The 23,394-nt window shown below is 34.2% G+C and overlaps 3 protein-coding genes across 10 annotated transcripts in view; 2 read left to right on the top strand and 1 right to left on the bottom strand.

Moving 5' to 3' along the window:
* Positions 1-4,015, top strand: part of Rab5 (RAS oncogene family member Rab5) — a 9,570-nt gene extending 5,555 nt beyond the window's left edge. For 7 of the 8 annotated variants that reach the window (XM_076818400.1, XM_076818370.1, XM_076818379.1 and 4 more), the window contains exon 5: positions 908-2,328. In XM_076818400.1, coding sequence (XP_076674515.1) covers positions 908-1,020 — 113 coding nt within the window. In that variant the 3' untranslated portion in view covers positions 1,021-2,328. Of the gene's footprint in view, positions 1-907; positions 2,329-3,303 lie in introns of those variants that run through there. The other variant, XM_076818344.1, reaches the window with a different exon arrangement.
* Positions 3,769-23,394, bottom strand: LOC143371070 (uncharacterized). The gene is made up of 43 exons (XM_076815912.1): positions 23,036-23,394; positions 22,606-22,788; positions 22,341-22,537; positions 22,134-22,149; positions 21,687-21,766; positions 21,434-21,614; positions 19,097-19,309; positions 18,835-19,017; positions 18,360-18,773; positions 18,038-18,082; positions 17,837-17,959; positions 16,651-16,737; positions 16,512-16,562; positions 16,302-16,439; positions 16,132-16,227; positions 15,920-16,051; positions 15,714-15,824; positions 15,541-15,636; positions 15,326-15,460; positions 15,192-15,233; positions 15,018-15,101; positions 14,849-14,941; positions 14,613-14,771; positions 14,438-14,533; positions 14,290-14,358; positions 14,125-14,208; positions 13,860-14,006; positions 13,693-13,788; positions 12,241-12,303; positions 11,994-12,089; positions 11,080-11,163; positions 10,862-11,005; positions 10,612-10,659; positions 10,440-10,537; positions 9,860-10,352; positions 9,540-9,785; positions 9,360-9,440; positions 9,135-9,272; positions 8,866-9,054; positions 8,624-8,770; positions 8,294-8,541; positions 6,970-7,162; positions 3,769-6,850 (listed from the first exon to the last, which is right to left on the bottom strand). Exons 1-43 carry the CDS (start codon positions 23,243-23,245, stop codon positions 6,653-6,655), a joined length of 6,027 nt encoding a protein of 2,008 aa, XP_076672027.1. The 5' UTR covers positions 23,246-23,394; the 3' UTR covers positions 3,769-6,652.
* LOC143372294 (uncharacterized) lies at positions 4,527-6,486 on the top strand. Its single transcript, XM_076818330.1, has 4 exons — positions 4,527-4,866; positions 4,954-5,035; positions 5,913-6,057; positions 6,322-6,486. The coding sequence occupies exons 1-4, from the start codon at positions 4,527-4,529 to the stop codon at positions 6,484-6,486; spliced, it is 732 nt and encodes a 243-aa protein (XP_076674445.1).

The following is a 23,394-nucleotide window of genomic DNA, read 5'->3' as shown; positions in this document are numbered from 1 at the left end:
AATTTAAGGGGGTAGGTTACCCTCAACAGCCCAAAATCCGGCTCTTCCTCAAACGCTTATTCTGAAGTCATAAATGAATATACAGATCATTTTTGTTTTAATTTTTTAGCGTCATATTTCGTTGACTTTAATGCGCAAAAAGAAAATTGTAAATATATTTATAAGGAAAAAAGTTAAAAATATAAATGTGAGAGCGTGTACGCGATGCACCGTTTGATGGTGAACACGATTCCGGACAGGTGAATTATCTAAAGCACAAAGTAAATGCATTTTTATAATCTGTAAGACAGTCTCCATCTTGTGCATGAAGCAAAATTTTGATAAACAAATTAATACAATTTTTAGATTGATTCTGATTTTATCCTTGTAGGAAAAATATTTTTTATCTTTTTTTTTAAGAATTTATATTGAAAATGTACTCCCAACACATGGAGGGGAATAGTTTCCTGCAGCTCCCTGTAAATTTTCATTCAAATCGTTGAAGCGGTTTTCGAGAGTTTGCGTTCACCGTTTTGGGAAACGTAGTTTCTGGGAAATCGCGTTTTAAAGTTGTACATCGTTATCCGATCTCATGTGCAGGCTCGTACATTTTTTTACTGTAATTCCTTGAATTTCTGGAATTTCGGGGCCCGGTTGCGCTTAAAATACGCAGAAAAGATGTAGCTAGCGGAATATGCAAACATTTTCGGAAATTTGGAGGGTAACCTAATCCCCTTAGAGAAGGCATCTGGTTTTGAAACAGTATCGGTTATTGTGTTACGCATTGTATAGAAAGCGTGAATTCCCTGTGCATATGCATATTAGCATCCTTGTAAACCTACATTCGCTTGGCGGACAAATCTCTTCGAAATATCTGAAAGTTACTATGACATATGTCGCATACATTTGTGTTGTCTATTTATTGCAGCTAAAAAACTTCCAAAGAACGAACAATCAGGAAGTGCAAGTACGAGTGGTCAAGGTCGCCGATTAGTTGAGACAGAAGGACAAAAGGCAGGAACTGGCAATTGTTGCAAGTGATTATCCAAATCTGTACGTGTCAGATACTATGTTGGTATATTTTTATATTAGTTAAAACTTGTCAGTTTCGTGGTTAACAATGGCGGAAAGCATAATACCCATTGAAGAGTCACAAAGCAATCTATATACATGTATCGGATATGTTCTGAATCCAACATTCAGTATGATAACATATTATGTCAACATATTTTTATAATGCAAAAAATGTAGAAGGAGAAGGAACTGATAATAGTTTTGCAATGATAAAACGTTTAATATTAGACTAAAAGTTTGCAATTCGGATGTGTTTCATGGAAAATTTTGTATTAGCATTATGAGATATAAGGAGTACGTACTGCTGTAGTATATTTCTTGTTATGTTTAATATTTTTATTGCATGTATTCCTGACTTATTTTGATCCTCATATTTATTAAATAAGCGAAAAGGACAATAGAAAAAGCGAACGAGCATCTTGAACGAGTGTTTCCTTTTCTTTTCATTTTTATGTTGTACTGTTCGTAGATTAAATAATTGCTACCGTAAAACGAAATAAGGAATTAAAGTAAATGATTTTGTGCAAACAAATCTGAATGTTTGTACAGGAATTTACGGAATTCTGGAAAAAATATACTGAACGAATATATCGCAAACTTTATGCGCAATATTATCGGAAGATAGTGTCTTTTATTTGTAAGAATATATGCAGAGTAAATTGTTCGAAATTTACATATTAAAAAGTTGTTTCTGCACAATCTTAAAATGGATACGTACTAATTCCGAGTGTTTTGGTAAATTAAATAATGGACTACTTTTTTTCGAACAAAGGATGATTTACTTACATAAGATGCTTTTCCTGCATAATTATTTTATTTCGCATAACTTAGACTAACTATTTTTTTTTTCATTTGTAGACCTTCAATACGATTCTATAACTTTATCTTATCAATTGTGACGTTGTTGCAAAAACTTTAATCACACTTACTGTTCGCACTGAATTGAGAACCATGTATGTACTACTAAAATTCCATGCTACAATTAAAAGGAAATACCTTCTCTCTTTTATATTTAATATGTTGAATTCTGCAAGATTCTGCCACAAGGTAGCGATGCTTGTAGTACGTTTACAAATATTGTATACTTTTCCTTATCACATTCGTTTCTTATAATTTTTATTTGATTAATACTTACATAACACTTATTTTTATAATATGATTATACAGTGGAATATTTAGATGAAAGAGAGTAAAAAAAATCCTTGTAATATATTCACGATCTTGTTACTGTAAATCTTATAATGACATTAAACGAAATGTTAATTTCTTACTCAATTGTTGAGTTTATTAATTTAATGAATGTAACTGTAAGTACTTCGAGAAACACCTTTATCTAAGTACTGTAATGTAAAAGTGTTTCGACCATTTTCTTTCATTATTTTAATGCCACAATTCTTGCAAGTGTTATACAAATTCTACTAATGCCATTCTTTATTTACATGCGCGCCTGGCATTTTTCTATTATTCCAATTGTTTATCAATATCACATTTACTCAGATGTGTAGTGCACAATTTCATTGAGATTCTTTTAGGCATCTCTATTTTTCATAGTAGTTACAGTTTCTATACTAGTTTTGTTTGGTGATATACTTTATTGCGTTAGGCAAATCATTATGAATTAAAATCCTTAAACTGGCTCTTGTTTGTTCTATCTGTTTTTTTTGTTTTTTTTTTACTTTGTTCCGTATGTTCTTTTAGGTAAGTTAATACATAATCTGTAATCGCCTACGACTCGGTTAAATTATTGCATTTATATTGATCACTGAAATGTTACTTGTTTAATAATTTAACGATGTTAAAACTTGTGATAGTGAATACGCACTATTATATCGTGCATTGTGAACAAAACCAAGTAATTATTAAGTTTTCATAGAGTTCATTTGACATGTTCGAAACAGATGCGTTTGTACATATATGAACTTTCCATTAAAAGAAACATTACAAAAGAGATATTAGGTCGTTAGACTAATCGTCAATTTTATTTCAGCCACAAATCATTATACGGATATATAAGTTTGAAGCTACGCAACTACACGTACCAACTAAAAACCATGTACTATACATTCTTTTCTATTGTTACTATTAAAAAATAAATGCGTATTTAGGAGTGTGTAATACGTATTCAGTTATGGTTGATCATCATTTTGCAAAATTCTTAGAGTACGACGTGTACTATATGCATTGATTAAAAAGTAATTACTGTTTTCGCAATGGATTACTGTAGGAGACAACACTACTTTTTGCTTCCAGATATGTACCATAATCAACAAATATGTGTACACCGTGAATGTGTCCGCATTGAGTTTCAGTGGAATGTAAAACGATGGGAAAATGCCACTATAATGGAATGGGAGGTGAACTGTACAGGACGAACATTTTGTCTCAGTGATTAATTAAAAAATAAAATGTGTGTGCATCACGTTGAATTCGACGATATATCATCTATTTTGAGTATCAGATCTATCGAAAAAAGAATGGAGAAAGAGAGAAAGAGACAGAGAGCGAGAGAGCGAGAGAGAGAGAGAGAGAGACAGATATGGTGAAACTCCCATTTGTAATTCTAGTAGTAATGGGCGGTGTTCGTTATATATATATATACAAATAAATACGATTATAATATAAATCATATATAATAAATATGATTTATATAATAAGTAATGTTAAATGGTAATAAGTAATAATGATAACATTGATAAATAATAATAATAACATTAATATTAGTAATAATAACATACATTTAAAATTATACAATGTACGATGAATTTTTGGCACGCGAAACGTCTTGTAAGATAGTAGGCCATTCCTGCTGCTATTAATTACCTATGTATTTACTTTCTTAGTTTGTAAACATGTATAACAAATTCTTGCTCCGAAACATATATTGTATATTAATTTTATTCGATAATCCATGATAAATTATAAATAACTACACGAGAAAAAAGAAATAAACTTGTGAATATTACTAACGGTTTCGTCGCATCACCGTTCACTCTCATCCAAAATTATCGGAATAACTCCGTTACCATTGCGTTGTACAAATTTTATATAAGTCGGTAGGTTTACAAAATGAAGCTTCAGAATTTTAAGTATGATTTATGATAAAAGCAACAGCGTGCCTAAATTTGTTCAATTAATTTTGAATGGCCGTCGCGAGATTACAATTTTCAGGTTCGCCAATTATTATGCGTGCATTTCTATGCAATTTTTATAAAGCTTCGAGAAATATAGCATATGTAAATAAGTAAGTATTTAGTAAGATCATTGTTCATGAAGTTTAAAACTGGCGTGCTTAATTTGACTGGTAAACAATTTCGTTCGATACATCGATCCCACCTCTCTTTTTCGCTCCCCGAATTTGAATTTTCCCGCAGCGACTAACATTTTATTTTGCACACCGATGCGCGTACTTCGTACGCGTAACGTTCTTTTACGAACCGTGTCTGTTACTGTCAGAGGAAAAGAGTTTTTCAACGATGCCGGACAAGTCAGAGATTAGAAATGATTGCCTCGAGATTAAAAATCAGGATCAGTCGAGATCGGTAATAGATATTAAATCATCTACCCTGTCGGAACGTAGAAGGCTCGGTATTCGAAAGGTGGTCCCTTGGGAAGTCACTTCGGAAATACAAATCGAATCAAATGTAAATTACGAGGATTTGTGCGGGCCGTGGGTTTATGCGAAAAATCCTGTTTACCAGCGGTACATTGAACCGCCAACTCCAAACCTGTGTATTTGGATATATTTTACAGAGGAAGATGTAATTTATTTGAAGACATACCAGAAGGAGAAGCAAGTGGTGTTATCCTTTTTTGGTAGACCACCGCACCGATATTAATTTAATATTTTGATATTAGATAAATGTTGTTAGCATTGTGAAACGAACACATTCACCTTTTCAGAAAGTAAATTCTCGAATGAGAATAAAGGCAGGAGCACAGAATATCTCGTAGAAATACTTTGGGAGTTTTTCAAGTTTGTGAGGTATTCTAATATAAATCCTTAAGAAATTAGTTTTGCTAGCTTCGAAATGTATATCAAAGTTATAATATAGAATACGAGACATAATATTTAATAACCCTTTGCGGTCAGAGTTATCTTTGCTGTTTCGCTTACTTTAAACTGCTCTATGTATAATGTGTAGTTTCCATTCATTTTATATTAATATATTTGTGTTAAATATAATGTTAATATTTAAAAATAGTTTATTACCATTTATAATCTGTAATTCGTCATCGTATATCTTTTATAATATCCTTGAATTCACGGGCCATGCTTTCTTTTACATGTTTCGTGTATGTATAAAATGCCTTTTTTCTTCCACCTAGCACTTTGTGATCACGACGTAATTATTTAATGTTTTGATTGGACGCACATAGTTTATGTAAAATATAACCATTCATTACCGAATCTCCAGAGAAAGTTTTCCAGCTATTTCAGCGATTTTCAAAGAAAGCGATACATCGAACTATATTTATTGGCTAGATCTACACCACTCATGTTTTTATTAGAATTTACTATTATACTCATTGTTAGCTATAAAATCAGTTTTCATCTTGTACTACTCTATGCATACTCTAACGTTTATATGCTCCGTATAATTAACAATCGATACAATGAGCTTGTGCTTGGGATATAACAAAATTTGGTAGTAGCCTGTACAACTTTCACTCCTCTCAGATTACAAAACATTCACAGACGATGGAAAGAAACCTGCGCAAAGTATACGAACAGAAGCTCTTGTGTCGAGCTAGCCTCGACATAGAACCGCAAAGGGTTAATACTCGTTTAAATTTGCACCAGACGAGAAGCTACGTTCTAATTTATTTATTGACTTCGTAACATTCATTTATCAATACAGGCTTCATTCTTTCACCGAGAAAGGCATTTCTGCACTTTTGGGACTTGTCTATTTAACGCACTCATTTTTCCTTTCCCATCCATGGTGGAAAGCCGAAGATGTGTACCAGTTCGTTCGCGAAACTATTCTGTTGCATGCTGTGCTCGTATGTAATTTTCACTTTTTTGTCAACATTATAGCGAATCATATAGTACTTTTACCACATTAATAACTTTCCGTTTATTATCTTCTTTACACTCATAGTCTAATAAGATGGAATTCTCAGTTGCTGTATTTCTTACAAAATTCAATTTTACTTATAATTTATCGATACAAAGGAACGTAGAAAGTACCTCGCGTTAATTCTTATATGAACATTCAGATTTAGTAATTGAAGTTTCGTTAGTAAAAGCTAATATATAATTTTCAGAATCCCCCAGAAAGTCTAGAAGTATTTACCGTGGATGAGATTAAGCTTCTCTTTAAAGCGTTCCATGAAATATATATGGAGAATCTCGTATTATTGCACATTTTGTGCCATCCAAATTATCATTTTACTTTGGACTTCCATAACTCAGTTCAAGAAAACGAATAAAACTACTTGCAACAGTAAATTACCTATTCAATGTATGTTTGTACTTTGAGATCGATCCATCGACACAAGCATAAAGTAGAGCAGCATAATGTAGAGTAATAGGGCAAAACACCCAAGTCGGCAGTAACGGTTATTAAATTTTTATCAGTAAGAACACTTTCCGATATCATTTGCTAGTGGATGATTGATAGCCGCAATCACGGCTTTCTTCCAACGCTCTGTCACAGCCCTCCCTGTTATAAAAATTCTTATTGTATTTTAAATTGCTTTTGCGCAACTCATTTATCAAGTACTTCATTTTGGGGAACCACCAGGTGTTGCCGCACGCGGAGACGCGACGCGCAGTCTTCGTAAGGTTCGGTTTCTAAATAAAAATAAGATTTATTACGTGTGTAATCTGTGGAGGTGTATGTATTATTTATAAGGTGTGTGGAAGAAGTGGGATATTCTACGAACTAAAATATTTTTCAATATTAGTCTAACCTTTTGTAAGAATGGATGTTTAGAGCTGATGGGAATCAGTATTTCAGCGTTTTGGGCTGTAATCGATGGCACCATTTGGCATCCTACGCAAACATTTTTAACATTTTTGCCACCACATCTGTGCATTCTTTTCAGTCTTTGAGTAAGTAAATGATTAATGCGCCTCAACCTTTTCGTCTCGTCTAAAAATGCTCTGTAAATAATTTTGAATTGCTCTTCAGTAGCGCGCAAGCTTGCCAAGTGCGTAGGTATATTAACCCCTTGCCCTACAACATCGGGTGAGACCCGTGGTATCTCGATCGGGCCAAAGATGGAACGCACGGGTGAGACCCGTGGTACGTCGATCGGGCGAAACGTAAACCCCAAGGGTAAGGCTCGTGGTTAGTAGGTACTACGACTCAACTTTTCGCCGATGTCTTTTCATCTCACAAGGGAACATCCCGAATCCGGAATTTCAAAAAATTCTGAAACTTCGTGAATATGTAGGGAATTTCCTACTGATTACAACGCAATTTTATTTTGCTGCCCAAATTCACTCAAAGGGGGTGTAATCTACCCCTGAAAATCCGGTTATTTTCCGATTTCGTGTTATAACCCACGAAGTATAAAATATTTTTTTACCAAATGATAGATCTAATTAAAAGACGCAACTTTTGTCTTAAAACTTTTTTTCTATCTCTTACAGTTCGCGAGTTATAACACAAAATCGGAAAATAGCCGAATTTTCAGAGGTTAATTTCATCCCCTTCGAATGAATTTGGGCAGCAAACAAAAATTGCGTTATAATCAGGAAGAAATCCCCTACATATTCACAAAGTTTCAGAATTTTTAGAATTTTCAAGTTCGGGATCTTCCCTTGTCAGTTATTCCTGGCCGCGTACACATGTATATACACATCATAAGCCCCGTTTAGCCAAGTTGCCGGTAACATTGTTGCAACTGCGTAACGGGGTTAAAGCCGCGTATTCACCTGTGCATTTGCCCCGAATGTGCATTCGGCGCGCACCGATTTTTTGCTCGTTCGGTGTTCGGCGCGCGTTCGGGCCGATTCGCTTGCTGGCGGTCCATCTCAAAGAGTGCATTCGGGTCCGAACAATACCATGGAATGGGCGCCGCAAATTTCATTCAACCCCGAACGCGCGCTGAGCTTCGAACGAACAAAACATCAGTGCGGGGCGAATGCACAGGTGAATACGGGGCTTAAGATGTGTGCGATTGACAACTTCGGACGCTGAGCCGAACCGTGAAATGGCTCGACGCGTGACCCACCTCTGGTGTTGATTTTGCATTTGAATTTGTGGAAGAGGATTGTACGAATGCCTACTTTTTCTCAAATCCAAGCTGTAATAATTGCTGTTGGTGGGACTCCAATTTTGAGCTGAGTTTATTCACATATTCTCGTTGCTCGTCCATCCAAATACGAATGCAGGAAACAACGTATTGCGATTGATTGCAAAGTTCTGATCTGCTCATAGCTGTTTCGGTTAATTCAGCCGATATACAAGCCAGAGACTCATTCTTCAGTTGACATTCTTTTCTCAGTCCGAGCAAAGATTTGTGTGTTTCTTGCAACTGATGAAAAGAGTTTCGGATTTCAAAGAGTTCCTATTGGAATAATGTAGCGAAGTCTATAAGGGATTAAGTAGCAGTTTACCTCGAAAATGATTTTACAATTATTTTGTTCTGCCATAGCTTTTTCCTTGATAAGAACGCAATTTTGTTCCATGCATTGTTCCAACTGTTGCACCATGCAGTTATTAGAATCTTCTAGCTTTTCCACTGTTTCTCGTTCCTTTTCAATCTAGAAGATATAGCAATGATACAAAAATTATTACATAATAACATCATTCGAATACTTCTGTTTTAAGATATTAATATCAAATTAATCTATTTAACTTGTTGCTGCAAAATGTTTAACTTCTCTCCGTAGGATTTACAAATATCTTGCAGTTTGCAATGCTCCCCACTTTTCGACACATAGTCTTTTTGAATCTCTTCTAATTCGTCCCTGAGCTTATCTAGACAGTCTCTAAGTTTTGCCTTCTCCTTCTCCGCATTAGACAGTTTTGCACAGTAATCCTTTTCCTAAAATAAATGAGTAAATAAAAAAGCAATACACATGTACTGTTCAATTCAATAAAATAACGTTGTAACATAATTGGTACCATGTTTGTGAAATATTCTTGTAGATCAGCTTCGTGCTTCGTCATTTTGATCAATTGACCTTGTGTCTTATGAAAGTCTTCTGTGACTTTGCGATAGTTATCTTCAGCGAAGCATAATTGCATTTGAACATTCTTCAACTACAAAGCAAACATAATATTTGTATCGCTCTAGGATTACTCGCAATATTAGACATACTACTGGGTAAAAGATGCTAAAACATATACCACATTTTTTAATTCGCAAACATCTTCTTTCGTCTTATTTTCCAGTGCATTGTTTTCCATCCTCAGTATGGAGTTGTCATTCTGTAATATTGCAGCAGAATAAAGCAATTTCTTTGATAATAGATAATACATATTACGTTATTAAATTTTAAAGGAAAAAACGGGAATACTTTTGGATACCTTTAATACTTCATAATCTGCTTGCAATTTGGCCATATTATCTGATTTCTCTGACAACAAAGTTTTCAAAGATTGTATTCGATCGTGCAAAATTGACATCTCTTCTTCTGCATCGTTTAACTCGGATAAATACCCTTTAATGTGTTTATTACTTGTATCTACTTTTTTCTCAAGTTCCTCAATAGTTTCAGCTTGCCTCTTAATAATAGTTTCATTGTTGGCAATTTGATTGTGCAAACCGTTGATCTAGAAAGATTGAGATCGAACCATCGATGTCTTTAACATTTAACTATTTCTTTAAAGTATCTATTTATACTTACCTGTGTCTGTTTATCTTCTAACTTTGTGAATAATTTTTCAAACTTCATGCCATTCTCTTTGACGAACTTCAGCTTCTCTAATAGAGTTTCTGTCGTTTGTGTTTGCTTCTTCAAGTCGGATTTCAATTGGTCATTTTCATAACGTAGATAACATTCAGTGTCCTTCATTTTTTGTAATTCAAATGAAATCTGCTGGGCATTGATGCCATTCTCTCTTTCTATTTTCAATTCTTTGTCGATTATATCGAAGTCTAATTTGCATTTCTGCAATTGCCGTTTCATATCTTCGTTCTCTCTGGACAAGATATCAATCTCGGACTGCAACTCATGTTCGTACGAGGAATTTTTAAATTGTTCTATGTCATTACACGTTAGATCATTAAAGTCAAACATATTCTCCATGGCACAGCTTTTATCCCCGGCTTCCACCGTACACTGGCGCCCTTTGTTCTCGCAAATCCTCATCTTTTGCTCAGATTTCAATGCCGCTTTCCTAAGACAAAGTAATAGGGCAACATTATTTAAAAAAACAAAAGTTATTGCGGTATTGCATTCCTATAACTTTGCACTAATATGTTACTTCAGTCCCTGTAATTTTGTTTCCGCTTCTTGCCACAACTTCTTCATATTCAAATACTTATTTTCCAAATTGGATTTTGTTTGGACCAGAGTATCCATCTATATAAAATAGGGTTAATGCTTTGTTAACAAAAGTAATTTAACGACCTTCTATTTTTCATGCTCCAACGTACCTTGCATTTTAGAGCTTGAATATCGCTTACACGAATTTCCAGTTGCTCCTAAAAATATTTCCAATAATTAATAGATATCAATGTAATTCAGTATTCTGTCGAACTACTTTATATTTATCTTAATCACTACGCCCAAAATATAAAAGTATATGAGAACACTGACGTAAAGAAGCATATTTCTTTTATTATCGTAAAACGTGCAACAGAATTTCATGCGATCATTTAATACAGTGTTTCAGGTTTTCTCTACCTGTATTGTCTTCAAAATTGAATAATGCGTGGCGTGGATAAAACTAACAGTTAAACGGTTATCGCGCTCCATGCGACATATTTTCTGTTGAAGATCACGAATTACATCTCGCTGTAACTCCAGCATTTTGTCTTGTTTAGCAGCCTGTACAGAATATGGAAGTTCTTTACTAACAATTGCATTTATAAACACGAGTACAAGAAAGGTGTTTAACATACCTCTGCGAAGCATTCGTTGTATTGACTTTGAGTCTCTTCTATGCATACCGACAGTAAACGAATAGTTTCAGACTTTTCTTGTAGCTGTAAATTTATGAGCCATTCGGTTGCTTCTTTAAGTTCTTTATACAGAATTCTTGTACGTAAATAACACCACGCTAACACTTCGAGCACAAACTTCAGTTTTGTGTATCATCTCTCACCGACAATTCACCTTATTATTATTAAAACTACACGCTGTGGTTGAAATCACAAGGGGAACATTGGCTTAATGTTAGCTTAAAACAGAATCCATGCATGTTATTCATTTTGGTCATTTATTAAGTCAACAGATCACATATTGCTATTATTAAAGATTACAGCTACCTCGTGTACAGAATAAAATATTCATCTATTTCTATTTTAGGAAAATAACATAGAATTTCAACAGTTTTAACAATAATTGATAACACTTACAGAAACGGGATTTCAAATATTCACAAATATACTACATAAATACATGATATAGAAAAGTTACTTTGTTTGATTCTTCAAGTTTAAATATCGTAGGAATAAATTGATGCTTACGATGTACAGTTGTTTGGTAAAATAAATTATAACACAGAGTGATGTATATGAATTATAAAGCTGTAGCAAAGGGATCCCTAAACCACTTGATACTGTTTTAAATATTTAAAAATGTTCTATTATACATTTTAGACTTTAAAATTCTACTGGAGGTCGTGCTCTTGTTTTTCTTTAAAAATAAAAAAAGCGAGAGGGAGAGGGAGAGAGAGAGAGAGAGAGAGAGAATGCTTTGTTCTACTGGATGAAATATCTGCATACGCTTAATATTTACAAGTCAAGCTTTAAACATCATGCACATTCCAATGACTGTACGTTGAAGGCGAAATCGTGGACCACTGTTCACTCACATCACTCATTGTTCTTTGTCCCATTTGGTCTATACATTTTTTAGCTTCCACTACAGCATTTTGTAAATGTCCAATAGTCTGAACCTGTAGTTCATTCTAAAAAACGATAAAACATTCCATCAATTAATACAAGGAAAACTCCACACGGAGTATCTCGCGCACACATTACATCCAAAGAAATTTCAATCTCATTACACGGAATCTTACAAAACAAAATAGCCAATAATGATATAGAACTAATGCACACCTGTCTTAACAATTCTTTCTTCTCTTTTTCATATCCGGAGATTATGTGATCCTGGTTATCGATCTGGAAATTTACATTTTACATAATGCTGATAAAATGATTTCAATATTTAAATCAAACCTACCTTGATATTAAATCTTGATAATATTTTTAAATTCTTGCCTTATAATTATCACATTTTCGATGAAAAAATGCGTATAAATCATGTCATTAAAATATCGATATTTTTAGTGTACAATATATGTAAAGCCGACTATTTCTTTCATAGAATATAATAATAAACTTTTTTTTTTAAAAACAAGAAGTAAAAAACCGACTTCAACGGTGCACTAAAAAGAAGAATTTTTTTTAAGTCGGTTCCAAAATAGAAACAAAATTAAATCAATTCCTATATACACCTTTATCAATTATAGTCCATTAGTACACTAACGCCCGGGAATTAGAGCGCCCAAAAATTTAGTGAGACGTCACGCGTCCAGTCGATTTAATTTTCTTTCTATTTTGACACCGACTTTAAAAAAATTATTTTATTCTTTTTAGGACACCTTTGAAGTCGGTTAAAAATCATATATCATAGCACCAGAATCATCCAAATAGGTTCACGCGTTACAAAGTTATGCGCGAATATGCATTAAAACTGGAATTCTAGAGAATTCTGGAGTATCTATATAGATAAAAAAAAATAACATGGTACCATTGGCTCTCTATACTCTTTCAAATAAAAAAAGAATCATCAAAATCGGTACACCTATTGTATACGGAAGTTATGCGTGAACATACAAACATAATGAAATACTAAAGGTGCGATTTCATGCTGACGCTCGACGCTTGTTTTGAGCGTCAAAACCAGTCACGTGATTGGTCGACAGGCCTTTCAGCGTCGACGCTTGTTTTCAGGATCAAAACCAAGCACGTGACTGACGCTCAATCAACGAACGAGCGAGTCAGAGCAAGTCTGAGTAAACCAGCGTCAAGCAGACAAGCTAAACTGAGTTTACTCTGACACGTTCGTTCGTTGGTTGAGCGTCAGCATAAAATTGCACTTTAATCCGGCTCCCCCCCCCCTCCCAACCCCCCGCTGCCACCGTCGCGCCGCGTGGTCTATACTCCTGGCAACCGTGATCCGCACCACTTTACGGGGAACCGTACGCACATCTCTTGCGCGCACCGCGGTGAACGCTACGTAAGATTTATCTGCCTCGCTTCACTATTTCGCTTATTACTCAATCCCATTTAGCAATATCGAGATGATATATAGCCTAAAACCTTCTCAAATGTTGTCTCTACAAATCTGTGAAAACTGCAGGAGAATTGGTTGAGTAGTTTCCGAGTTTAACGCGTACAGACACAATAATACTTTCCGTATATATATAGAAGAGAAAACTAAATGTGCACATTGATATCGCAACCATTCTTTTATAACATAAGGATATCGAACGACTTTTAACGTACCTTTTCCTGCGATTTCTGATGAAGCTCTTTTAATTCAGCTTGTACCATTACAATTGAATCTTTTTGGATTTTAATGATCTCATCCTTGTTTTCTAGCTACGAATATGATTGCTTTTAATTTCACATCCTTTTCAAGAATTGAAATGAATAAACAAATGATTACTTACCAGCTTGTCTTTGGAATACAGAGCGTTTTGAAGTTCCTCAAGTTTTTGAGAACAACCATCTAATTCGTCTTCATATTGTTGCAGTTTGTCCAATAGACTCATTAGCGATTTTACAGACGGACAAACATTAGATGGATCTTCACAAATCTGTAAATATATCACTTTCAAAAGTAACAGGGCATAAAATTTCAATTTTTATTATTTCGCTTAATTCCCTTCCGCGCACTTAATTTCAATCACAATAAAGCAGAAGATTCATACATACTAATTTCTTTAATTCCTCTTTAAGCTCCTGAAGACCAGTTTTCGTAGACGCCATGGTGTTTTGCAGCGTTTTGAATTCTACAGTCTACGGATAGAAATTATTGTATTACACCTAATTTCCCAATTACGCATACTTTGTACGGAGCAATTTGTACTATGTATTTACCATTGTATCGTGTCTAAACTGATTGCAACCACAACGCAGCAGAGTTTCTTCCATAGTATGTTCGATATGCTTTAAATTAAACATAATAAATGTTAGAAAGGTTCTTAACGCATGGGATGTAATCATTTTATAATCAAGTTGAACTCACGCAAGAATTCAGCAGTTCTTTGGACTTTTTCAGCTCTACTTCATTGTCATTTAATAGTTGTCGCAGTGTGCATTCAATTTCTCCCTGCAATTTCAGCTGAAACATATTCGAATGGATCAGACAATTTGAAGTTTGAATCAATTGTTAACTATTTATAAGTTTAATTAATAATTACTGTATTTTCAAATTCTATAATCTTTTTCTTCAATTCTATGTTGTCCATGGAATTCGATCGTCTATAATTCTCTGCTTTCGCTTGTGTCGCATGAAGTTCCTCTTCCAGGCACATCATGCTATTTCTTAGAAATTTATTTGCTTCTTGATTGCACTTTGCCTGGAAATATGGGATTCGTATAATAATGGAAAACATTGTTGAAATTTCTAAAGAATATAATTATGGAATATAATTACCTCATATTGCAATATTTTCACTTGATCTTGCAGATCAGTCACTCTGCACTTCCATAAACATGTTTTCTCATCGCATTCTGTATATTGTAGTTTCTATAACAAACAAAATTCATTATATATCCATTTATTTACAACGTACACCAAAAATGATCAATAATAGTTTTCTTACTTGCGATATTCTGTGCTTTAGTTCATCGTGCTGCTTTCTCAATCTGTGTAAATCTTGTTTAATCCGCGGTATTTCATTCAAAATCTACAACCGAATAATAGCAAATCGATTTGAGTAGTAAGTACATACCAAGCGTACTAACTATAAAATTAGTATAAAACAATCAATGTATACCTGAGTACATAGATGCGACTCTGCAATGTTACTCTCACATATCTGCTCAAAGTAAATGTATCGAATAAGAACATTACTTTAAGCATATAGGAATTTTAATTGAACAACGATGAAAGGTAATCTTAGATAATTACCTGATCCTTTGAGGAAACAGATGTTTCGGCAATGTCTTGTATTTTCGAATGAATTGCGTCCACTTCTTCCTTTAACTTTTCTAATATCTGTTCCTTCTGGTGTAGTGTCGTTTCTACTATGTCGTGTTCTAACAGCTACGAATGGTGAGAAAGAAAGAAAGTAGCAATTTGGTAATAATAAAGTAGCATTTTTAACGATCGATGTATGTACTAACTGCTTCTTCTATTTTCTGTTGCAATAATTTTATAGATGAATCTACGTCGCAGAGTTGAGTCTTAAGGTCCTCTAGATCCGATGCGATATAGCAACCCTTGAATAATTCGCGTATTACTATTCGTTGTGCATTTTCAACGTGACATTGCTGGATAAGAAATTAAAAAGATTTACTTGAGTATGTAATAATTGTAGAGTGCTCGATGTTTGTTCTACCTCTTCGACTGCCGAACACAACAGGTCGTTACAAATATACATATCCGTATAATTGGACATGACATTCTCCTAAAATTTGAATACCAATGAAATAATTACCAACTGATGAAAATATCAGTAATTTACTTTACCAATCAAATTCAATGGAAATAACTAAATTTTACTTCTAAATTATTTTGCATATCATTAATGCGAAGTGATAATTGAGACTGAGCTTGGTTAAGTCGATTTTTTATGTCCTTCAAATTGATCTTCCTTGAATCGATTCTTTCGTTATATCTCAGTCTTCCTTCCTCCTATGTTAAACAAAAAATGTTAATTTAAAATGAGCACATACAGTAAAGACATGAAATTTGATAAAAAGTTAAAATCTTACTTGTAAACGCAACCTATTAATTGCCTCTGCAAGTTTCTCCCGGCTTTGTATTAAATGATTTTGTACATTCATGACCTCCTTGTTCAAGTCCACATACTGCAAATACTTCATTTTATTAATGTGAAAATCATAGGTAAAATATCAACGCGCATTGCGGAATAAAAACTTACTTTTTCGTGTCTAGACTTGAAGGTGGAAGCAATAATTCCCATTTCATCTTTGATGTCTTTTGTAGTGGTTTGTGCTTCAATAGCACATGCTCTAAATATGTCCATTAACTTAAATTCCTGATTAGCATCTGTGGATGGCTAAAACAAAACAAATTTTCCTTATTAACATAACGTAGCCTCATGCTGCAATTTATAACAAATTACACTTACGAATAAATTCGCACTGTCTGGGCAGAGAGAATTATTATTTTCCATTTTCAGCTAAAGAAATATATAAAGCGTAAGTTTAAGTATCACTTGAATTTACAATTATATAGTTTACAAAATCATTAAAAAAATTTATACATACTATAATAGACTTAACAATCTCGATTGATTCCCCCTTTTTCGAACACATTTGGTTCATACAGTTGACATTTTTAACCAGCACATATTCCTGTATGATAAAAATCGTTAAAAAAACATTATTATTCGGCAACAAGTATGGAATTCTTTTTTTCTAATGGAAATTCAAGAAATGATTCGAAAGAATTATTACTTAAATGAAGTGTCAATAAACATTTCTCTGTTACAGAAATATGCATACTAACAATGCAAAATTTTTATTTCTCTACATTCGGTTACAATCAAAAGAATATATTAGCATGTACGTATGGTGTTGAAACTGATTAAGCTTTCTGCTTTTATAAATGCAGGAATTCCTTATCGAATTCCATTATTCTTCTTGTGATTTCTTTGTGATATTACAGACAACTGAAAAATGTTTATTAATAATAAAGTTTTTCGCCAGTAACTTCATTATGTGCGAAACTAAACATATTTTTCAATTACAGTGGCTCACAGCCATAATCGTACACTCTTTAAAATCGCATAACTTTTTTAAAATTAATGCAAACGACTTGAGTTTCTTTTTAGAAGCTAGAAGGATTAGTTTGCTAAGTGACGTGATTCGTCGTTTTGAAAACAAATGGCACTTGGTCGGAATAGCAAAAAAAATAGAAAAGGTCGTTTTTCAACTTTTTTTTGTGAGCCTGTAATGAAAATTCAAAAAACCCTTTGTAGATTGAAGTAAGTTGTACACGTGTCTAAAATTTCATGAAAATCGGTTAACGTTGCTCTGAGCTATAAACGCTTAAACATCGCAGAATAACGGGTTTTTTGAATTTTCATTACAGGCTCACAACAAAAAAAGTTGAAAAAACGACCTTTTCTATTTTTGTTGCTATTCCGACCAAGTACATTTTTTTTTTCAAAACGACGAATCACGTCACTTAGCAGACTAATTCTTCTAGCTTCTAAAAAAAAACTCAAGGCGTTTGGATTAATTTAAAAAAAAGTTATGTCGTTTTAAAGAGTGTACGATTATGGCTGTGAGCCACCGTAAATACCAAAGAATTCGAACGTATAAACGTTACTTTCTCTCCTATTATTTAACAAGAAATTTGCAAATTATTCGGTTCAATGTAAATAATTTACGCACAAGTTTGATTGAAATATATGCGAATTCAATACGTTCAATATATTAAGTTACCAACCGGATCTTTCTCGCAGCATAATTTCTCTACAGTCCTCTCCAATTCTACTTTTAATTTGAAAAGGTCATCCTTCTCCTGTTCCATCAGTGATTTCAACTTAGTCAAGTACGATATTATCGACGTCTAGAAATTACAATTTATGCACATTAATATAGTTAAGAGCGTTCCTAAATACGTGAAACATGAATTGTCTTTACCAACCTCTTGGCATGCAGTTGCATCAACGTTTGCCGTGGCATGTGTTTCCTAAATTTGAAATGTTAAGTAACGAACATGTTATTGGAGCTGTGAATTTTAACGTGATTAGATTAATTTCGACTTAACTTTCACTACTAATTTAATGGCAGCTAGTAATGTATCTATCTATCTTCGCACGAAAAGATAGGCAACCATGTTGAAATATACATATTACCATTAACGGTTGTAATATTTATTATGCTCTATGTGCATTGTACAAATTGATGTAATTAAATATTGTTCACTTTCTGATTAATGTATCAATCGATAAGTGTCCAATTTAAACATCATTCGAGTTTTCAGACTTTTTTAAGGCGAAAGTATTTTTACAGCTTAAGGATTTACTGTTTCTGTTGGGAAGCGGTAATTTTGTAGTATACTTTAAGATCTTCTTATCGATGCCGTGCAAATGTTTATACACGTTAACTTCGTTGCGCTGAGTATTCTGGGAATAATTTTTTGCTTTAATCATTAAATTGTTGGTTTGCATCACGGGCAGACTTTCCGTTATTTTCTCATGATTTATGGTACGTTCGATACAACTTTGCAAGAGGGACATATAATTTCTGTGCTTTGCGGACAAGACTTCTGCTTCACTGATTTTCTCTAGTAATTTGCAGAGTGATTCCATTTCTTGCGTGCCAATAGCAAGCCTGTTATAACGATTATGGGTGCAAGAAGAGAGTTCGAAATATCGGCTCTAGAAAGAAAAGATATTATTGTTAGATTAACAGTGCAGATGGAGAAATTACTACTTATACCTTCGCTTTTGCCTGCTTCAATTCTTTTCGCATCTCTTTAATGATGTCCTCTTTAAAATCAATTTGCATTTTTGCGCACCGACACTGTTCTTGCAATACAGCTATTTGATTTTGCAGAGCTGCTACTATTTCTCTTTTATTAATTAGCTCTGCTGTTAAAGCATCTTGCTTCTCTAGCGACTCCTGGCAGTTGATACAATCAGAATTATGCTTAGATTATTCTAAAAATATAACAGTACAGGTGCAAGCAAATAGCACAAACTTTATTGAGATTGGCCATCTGCTGTTGAATTTCTTGTATTGCCTTGCATTTCTCGTTTAACTGCACTTTTAAATTATTTAAATTTGTATTAGTATCGCGAGCTACTGTTGCCAGATTATTCGACTCCGCAACGCACAAGCGCTGTTGCAAGCATTTTGTCTCTAGATCTTTCTCAATGAACATATTTTCCACAATATCGGCCATTAAGACAATCTGAACAGTAACAGGGATTTTAAAGGCAATTCGTTACTGTACGCACATGCAGAAGTTTATTTGTCCTGTTAAAAAATCTCAACATGATTGCCTTATTATCTGTTACTATTTTGTTTTGTAAGAAGTAGCGCTTTTAACCCTTAACTGGTATACTGTTTTTCGCAGACGTGACTGGTATACCGGGGTCGCGGCAGATCGCAAATAAAAAAGGACACAGAAATTTGTAAAGTCGACAACTAAAACAACCTCTATGAATATTTTGTTCTTAGGTAATATATAAAAAAAATAGAAGCGTAGAAAGTTAAACTATTATTATAAAATTAATTAGAAATTCAGTTCGCAAACAAAAATTTTGCAGCGAACTTTGCGTACTTGAGGTCATGAGCGACCTCAGGATACCAGTTAAGGGTTAAATCATATTTCTATATAAGACCTATAGATTAATGCTACACAAATATAATTATTTACATGCGGATCCTTTAAATCAAGCTTGGGAATCAAGTGAACGCGGCGGCCGATTTTCAGAGGCAACGCCTCCTTTCTCCCACTGCGCGTCTTAGCTCACGCGGCGGCCTAGGTGCTCGGAGCACCTCAAGCCCGTACCATGTGAACCGCGCGTGGCGCACTGACAAAACAGAAACGCATCGAAAATCGTGCTCTCTGGGACGATGTGTATTTGTATTTTGTTTTTCCTGTGTTATTCACACAGGATGGCGTTTAAAGCATTTTTGCTTGTATTGGCCACCGAACATTAGTCATTCCATTTTTCCCTCCTCTCTCCTACGGGTCTCAGCAGCAACAGTGCACCGGGAGAAAGGTGGTCGTCACCCATCTTTCCCCAATACACCGCCCCGTGACGTTAACTTCGGTGATCTAACGAGAACTGGTGTATTCATCACGGCTACGGCCGCTGGTTGGGTCGATGTGGAAACCTATTGACACAATGTCGCCCCAATGCGTCACGCGCGGTTCATATTGTACGGGCCTGAGGCGCTCCAAGTACGAGCTATTCCACGTCAAAACAAATAGGTGAAAAATTTAGTTCCACCGATTCTCTTCAAAATTACAGCATTTATCTATAACCTTGCATGAACAAAGTATACTGAATTTCAACGGCCTATGTCAAATAGTTTTCGAAATATTTAATGTTGAAGTTTCGAAAATTGAAACAAAATCGGCTGACGCGTCATCACTTAAACTGTAATATCTCGGTCAGTTTTAAAGATAATGCCACCGTCTTGGGTTCGTTTTAAAGCTGAAGGAATGCTATCTCAAACATTGCATTTTCAAAAAAGTGGAGAGATTTTGGGAACAGTTAACAAAAAAATAAAACTTACGATAGTGCACACCGCTTGGAACTGCACGGATCCCATGGTCAGTCCGCACGCACGCGTTTTCAAAACAATAGCCTAGCATAGGAAAGTATTTATATACGATGGGTTAAAACAAATTTGTCTTTCAGTGTTTTCAGTATTCTCGAAAAAAGTAGTAGAAATATCTGCTCACCATATAATAGTTTTATTTATTTGTTAACTGTTCCCAAAATCTCTCCACTTTTTTGAAAAATGCAATTATTAGTCGAAGACTTAACGAATCAAATAGTATTTTTATCAAACCGGACCGTGGGTGGGAACGACGTCAAATCGCGATTTGAAACTTTGACATCGATTACTGTTAAGTTTATCAACAATAAACAAAATATTCTATATACGGTTTGAAAAAGCATTCCTTCAGCTTTAAAAGGAACCCAAGACGGTGGTATTATCTTTAAAAATGACCGAGATATTACAGTTTAAGTGATGACGCGTCAGCCGATTTTGTTTGAATTTTCGAAACTTCAATATTAAATATTTAGACAAATATTTGACACAAGCCGTTGAAATTCAGTACACTTTGTTTTTGCAAAGTTATCGATAAATGCTGTAATTTTGAAGAAAATCGGTGGACCTAAATTTTTCACCTATTCGCTTTGACGTGGAATAGCTCGGACATAGGCTGCCGCGGGGGCCAAGACGCGCGACGGGAGAAAGGAAGCGTTGCCTCTGAAAATCGGCCGCCGTGTTCACTTAATTCCCAAGCCTGATTTAAATAGCATTACCCATTAAGAAATAATAACTAACTTACATCAAAAGTTTGCTGATCGCTCGCGAACGAATTGCTTGCAATTCGGTCTGCAAACTTGGCACGTTTTTTAAGATTATTACTAAAGTTTTGAAGTTGACCAACATATTGTTTAATAGTATCTTCTTTTGTTTCCAGTTTCTTATTAAGATTAGCCAATTTGTCTTCCAATTCTCTTTGATAGCTGGTGGATAAAAAAGGTCAATTATTAGTGTAAAATATGATATACCGACAGTTTTTTTGTACCGTTACTTACATAAGCATCATTTTCTCATTCTCTTGAAACTGTTCAATTTGCAATTCTAAGCACTGCATCCTTTTCTGATTTGTCTCTTCCTAATTTCGGAATTGCAGAATTAATTTTAAAATAGTCGCAGTACATATTATAGAAAATGTAAGCATAAGAGAAACAACAATTTTCATGCGATCGTATTCTATACCCACCATTTATTTTGCATAAAAATATGTGTATTTTTGACAAAGAATTTACTAAATGGGAGTGTAGGAAAGCAAAATATAAAATAAACAGTGTACATTAGTTACATACATTTTGGAACCAAGAGCTTAATTAAAGAGGTGTTGAATGCGAAGGATGCATCGTGCAAATAGTTTCATTTAAAGAATAGTCCGATTTATTCACAAGACCACGACTAATTTTTATTATAACTCTGAATCTGTTATCAGCATCTGTATTTATATTTACCTGGCCACAGGTACAACTGTAAGAATATAAAAAGAAAATTATTTTATGCAATGCTATCGCAACTACTTTACATTATCTTTATGTCAATTGAGAGATTTAGAAAGCCTGTACGTAAATAACTAGTCAATAAATAATAGCGCGTATAAGTATTTAAATTTTCAATTATATTTCCTTTTGAATTTCATTTAGTTAATGATAAAAACTCACTCATTGGGTATAGGTATATCACTAGGCTCGATTTCAAAGAACTTTATACCATCTAAACTCCAATGATTTTCTTGCGTAGCGCGTCGTATCAATTCTATCAGTCCTCTAATATCGCTTTGAAGAAACTCTAGTCTCTGCCGCATACATATTTCATCTTTCTCCAGATTGCTGATACGATTCGACAGCGTATGTATAGTCTGTGACAACATATACTTATTGATATTCCATTTATTCTTAATTTCTTATTTAAATTAAAATCTCTTGCCATCTCTGTGTGATTGGTGTTTGTGATATTTTCGGACAATATCATCGAAGACTGCTTTAATTTCTGTTCTAACAATTTAACTCTGTCGCTAGCAGCTTGCTCCAAATCCTCAACTGTCGTCACCAACATAACATTCTGCTCTCTTAAGTTCCTGATCCATTCCCTTGAAATTTCTAATTTCATCTACAAGTATCGATACTTATTATTTAAAGAAATCTCATTAACATTTTGGGTAAACTTAAACATTATCGAACGCTACGATACTTATAATAATTTATTCTACGCAAAGAGAAATAGAAATATATGAGTAACAGATTCCATATTAATACTCGGTATAATTTTATTTATTGCATTAAATTCTACAACACACAAAATATAATCATTAGGAGTAAACTAACTTATTTAAGTCTCTGGGTATGGAAGAACTTACACAAACTTGGTCAAATTCATTCTCGAGCTCTCGATCGACATTCTCGATACGGGTCTCGTATAATTTTTGAAATTCATCGATAATTTTCAGACTTTCCGTTTCGCCGCAAAGTTCCCCGGTAGTTTTATCAAAAGCAGTGCAATTGTTATCCCCGTCCACGAATGTAGAGATGTTTTGAACAGGTTCAATCATTGAATCCAGCGAGTTCATGGCAAGATGCTTGGCATAAAAAATCACCCGTTGCTCGTTGCTTATTAAATGAAAAAATCTTCCTACACTCAGTCTAAAAACAATGTTAAAATAAACGTCAATATACGTTAGCTCGCCATTTTATTACTGTAACTGCTAACTACTGCTAA

Source organism: Andrena cerasifolii, chromosome 1, assembly GCF_050908995.1.
Source record: "Andrena cerasifolii isolate SP2316 chromosome 1, iyAndCera1_principal, whole genome shotgun sequence".
NCBI classification, from domain to species: Eukaryota; Metazoa; Arthropoda; class Insecta; order Hymenoptera; family Andrenidae; genus Andrena; species Andrena cerasifolii.
The sequence above is the reverse complement of the archived record's forward strand: the minus strand, read 5'-3'. Positions and strand labels throughout refer to the sequence as shown.

Bases quoted from the DNA above. Each gene is read 5' to 3' on its own strand.
- LOC143372294 (XM_076818330.1), top strand. From the start codon at position 4,527: ATGCCGGACAAGTCAGAGATTAGAAATGATTGCCTCGAGATTAAAAAT. The intron at 5,036-5,912 runs GTATTCTAATAT...TTATCAATACAG, and splicing joins GAGTTTTTCAAGTTTGTGAG to GCTTCATTCTTTCACCGAGA. The intron at 6,058-6,321 runs GTATGTAATTTT...TATAATTTTCAG, and splicing joins TTCTGTTGCATGCTGTGCTC to AATCCCCCAGAAAGTCTAGA.
- LOC143371070 (XM_076815912.1), bottom strand. From the start codon at position 23,245: ATGAACTCGCTGGATTCAATGATTGAACCTGTTCAAAACATCTCTACA. The intron at 21,615-21,686 runs GTAAGTAACGGT...TTTATCCACCAG, and splicing joins AATGAGAAAATGATGCTTAT to CTATCAAAGAGAATTGGAAG. The intron at 8,542-8,623 runs GTAAACTGCTAC...TCTTTTCATCAG, and splicing joins ATTGTAAAATCATTTTCGAG to TTGCAAGAAACACACAAATC.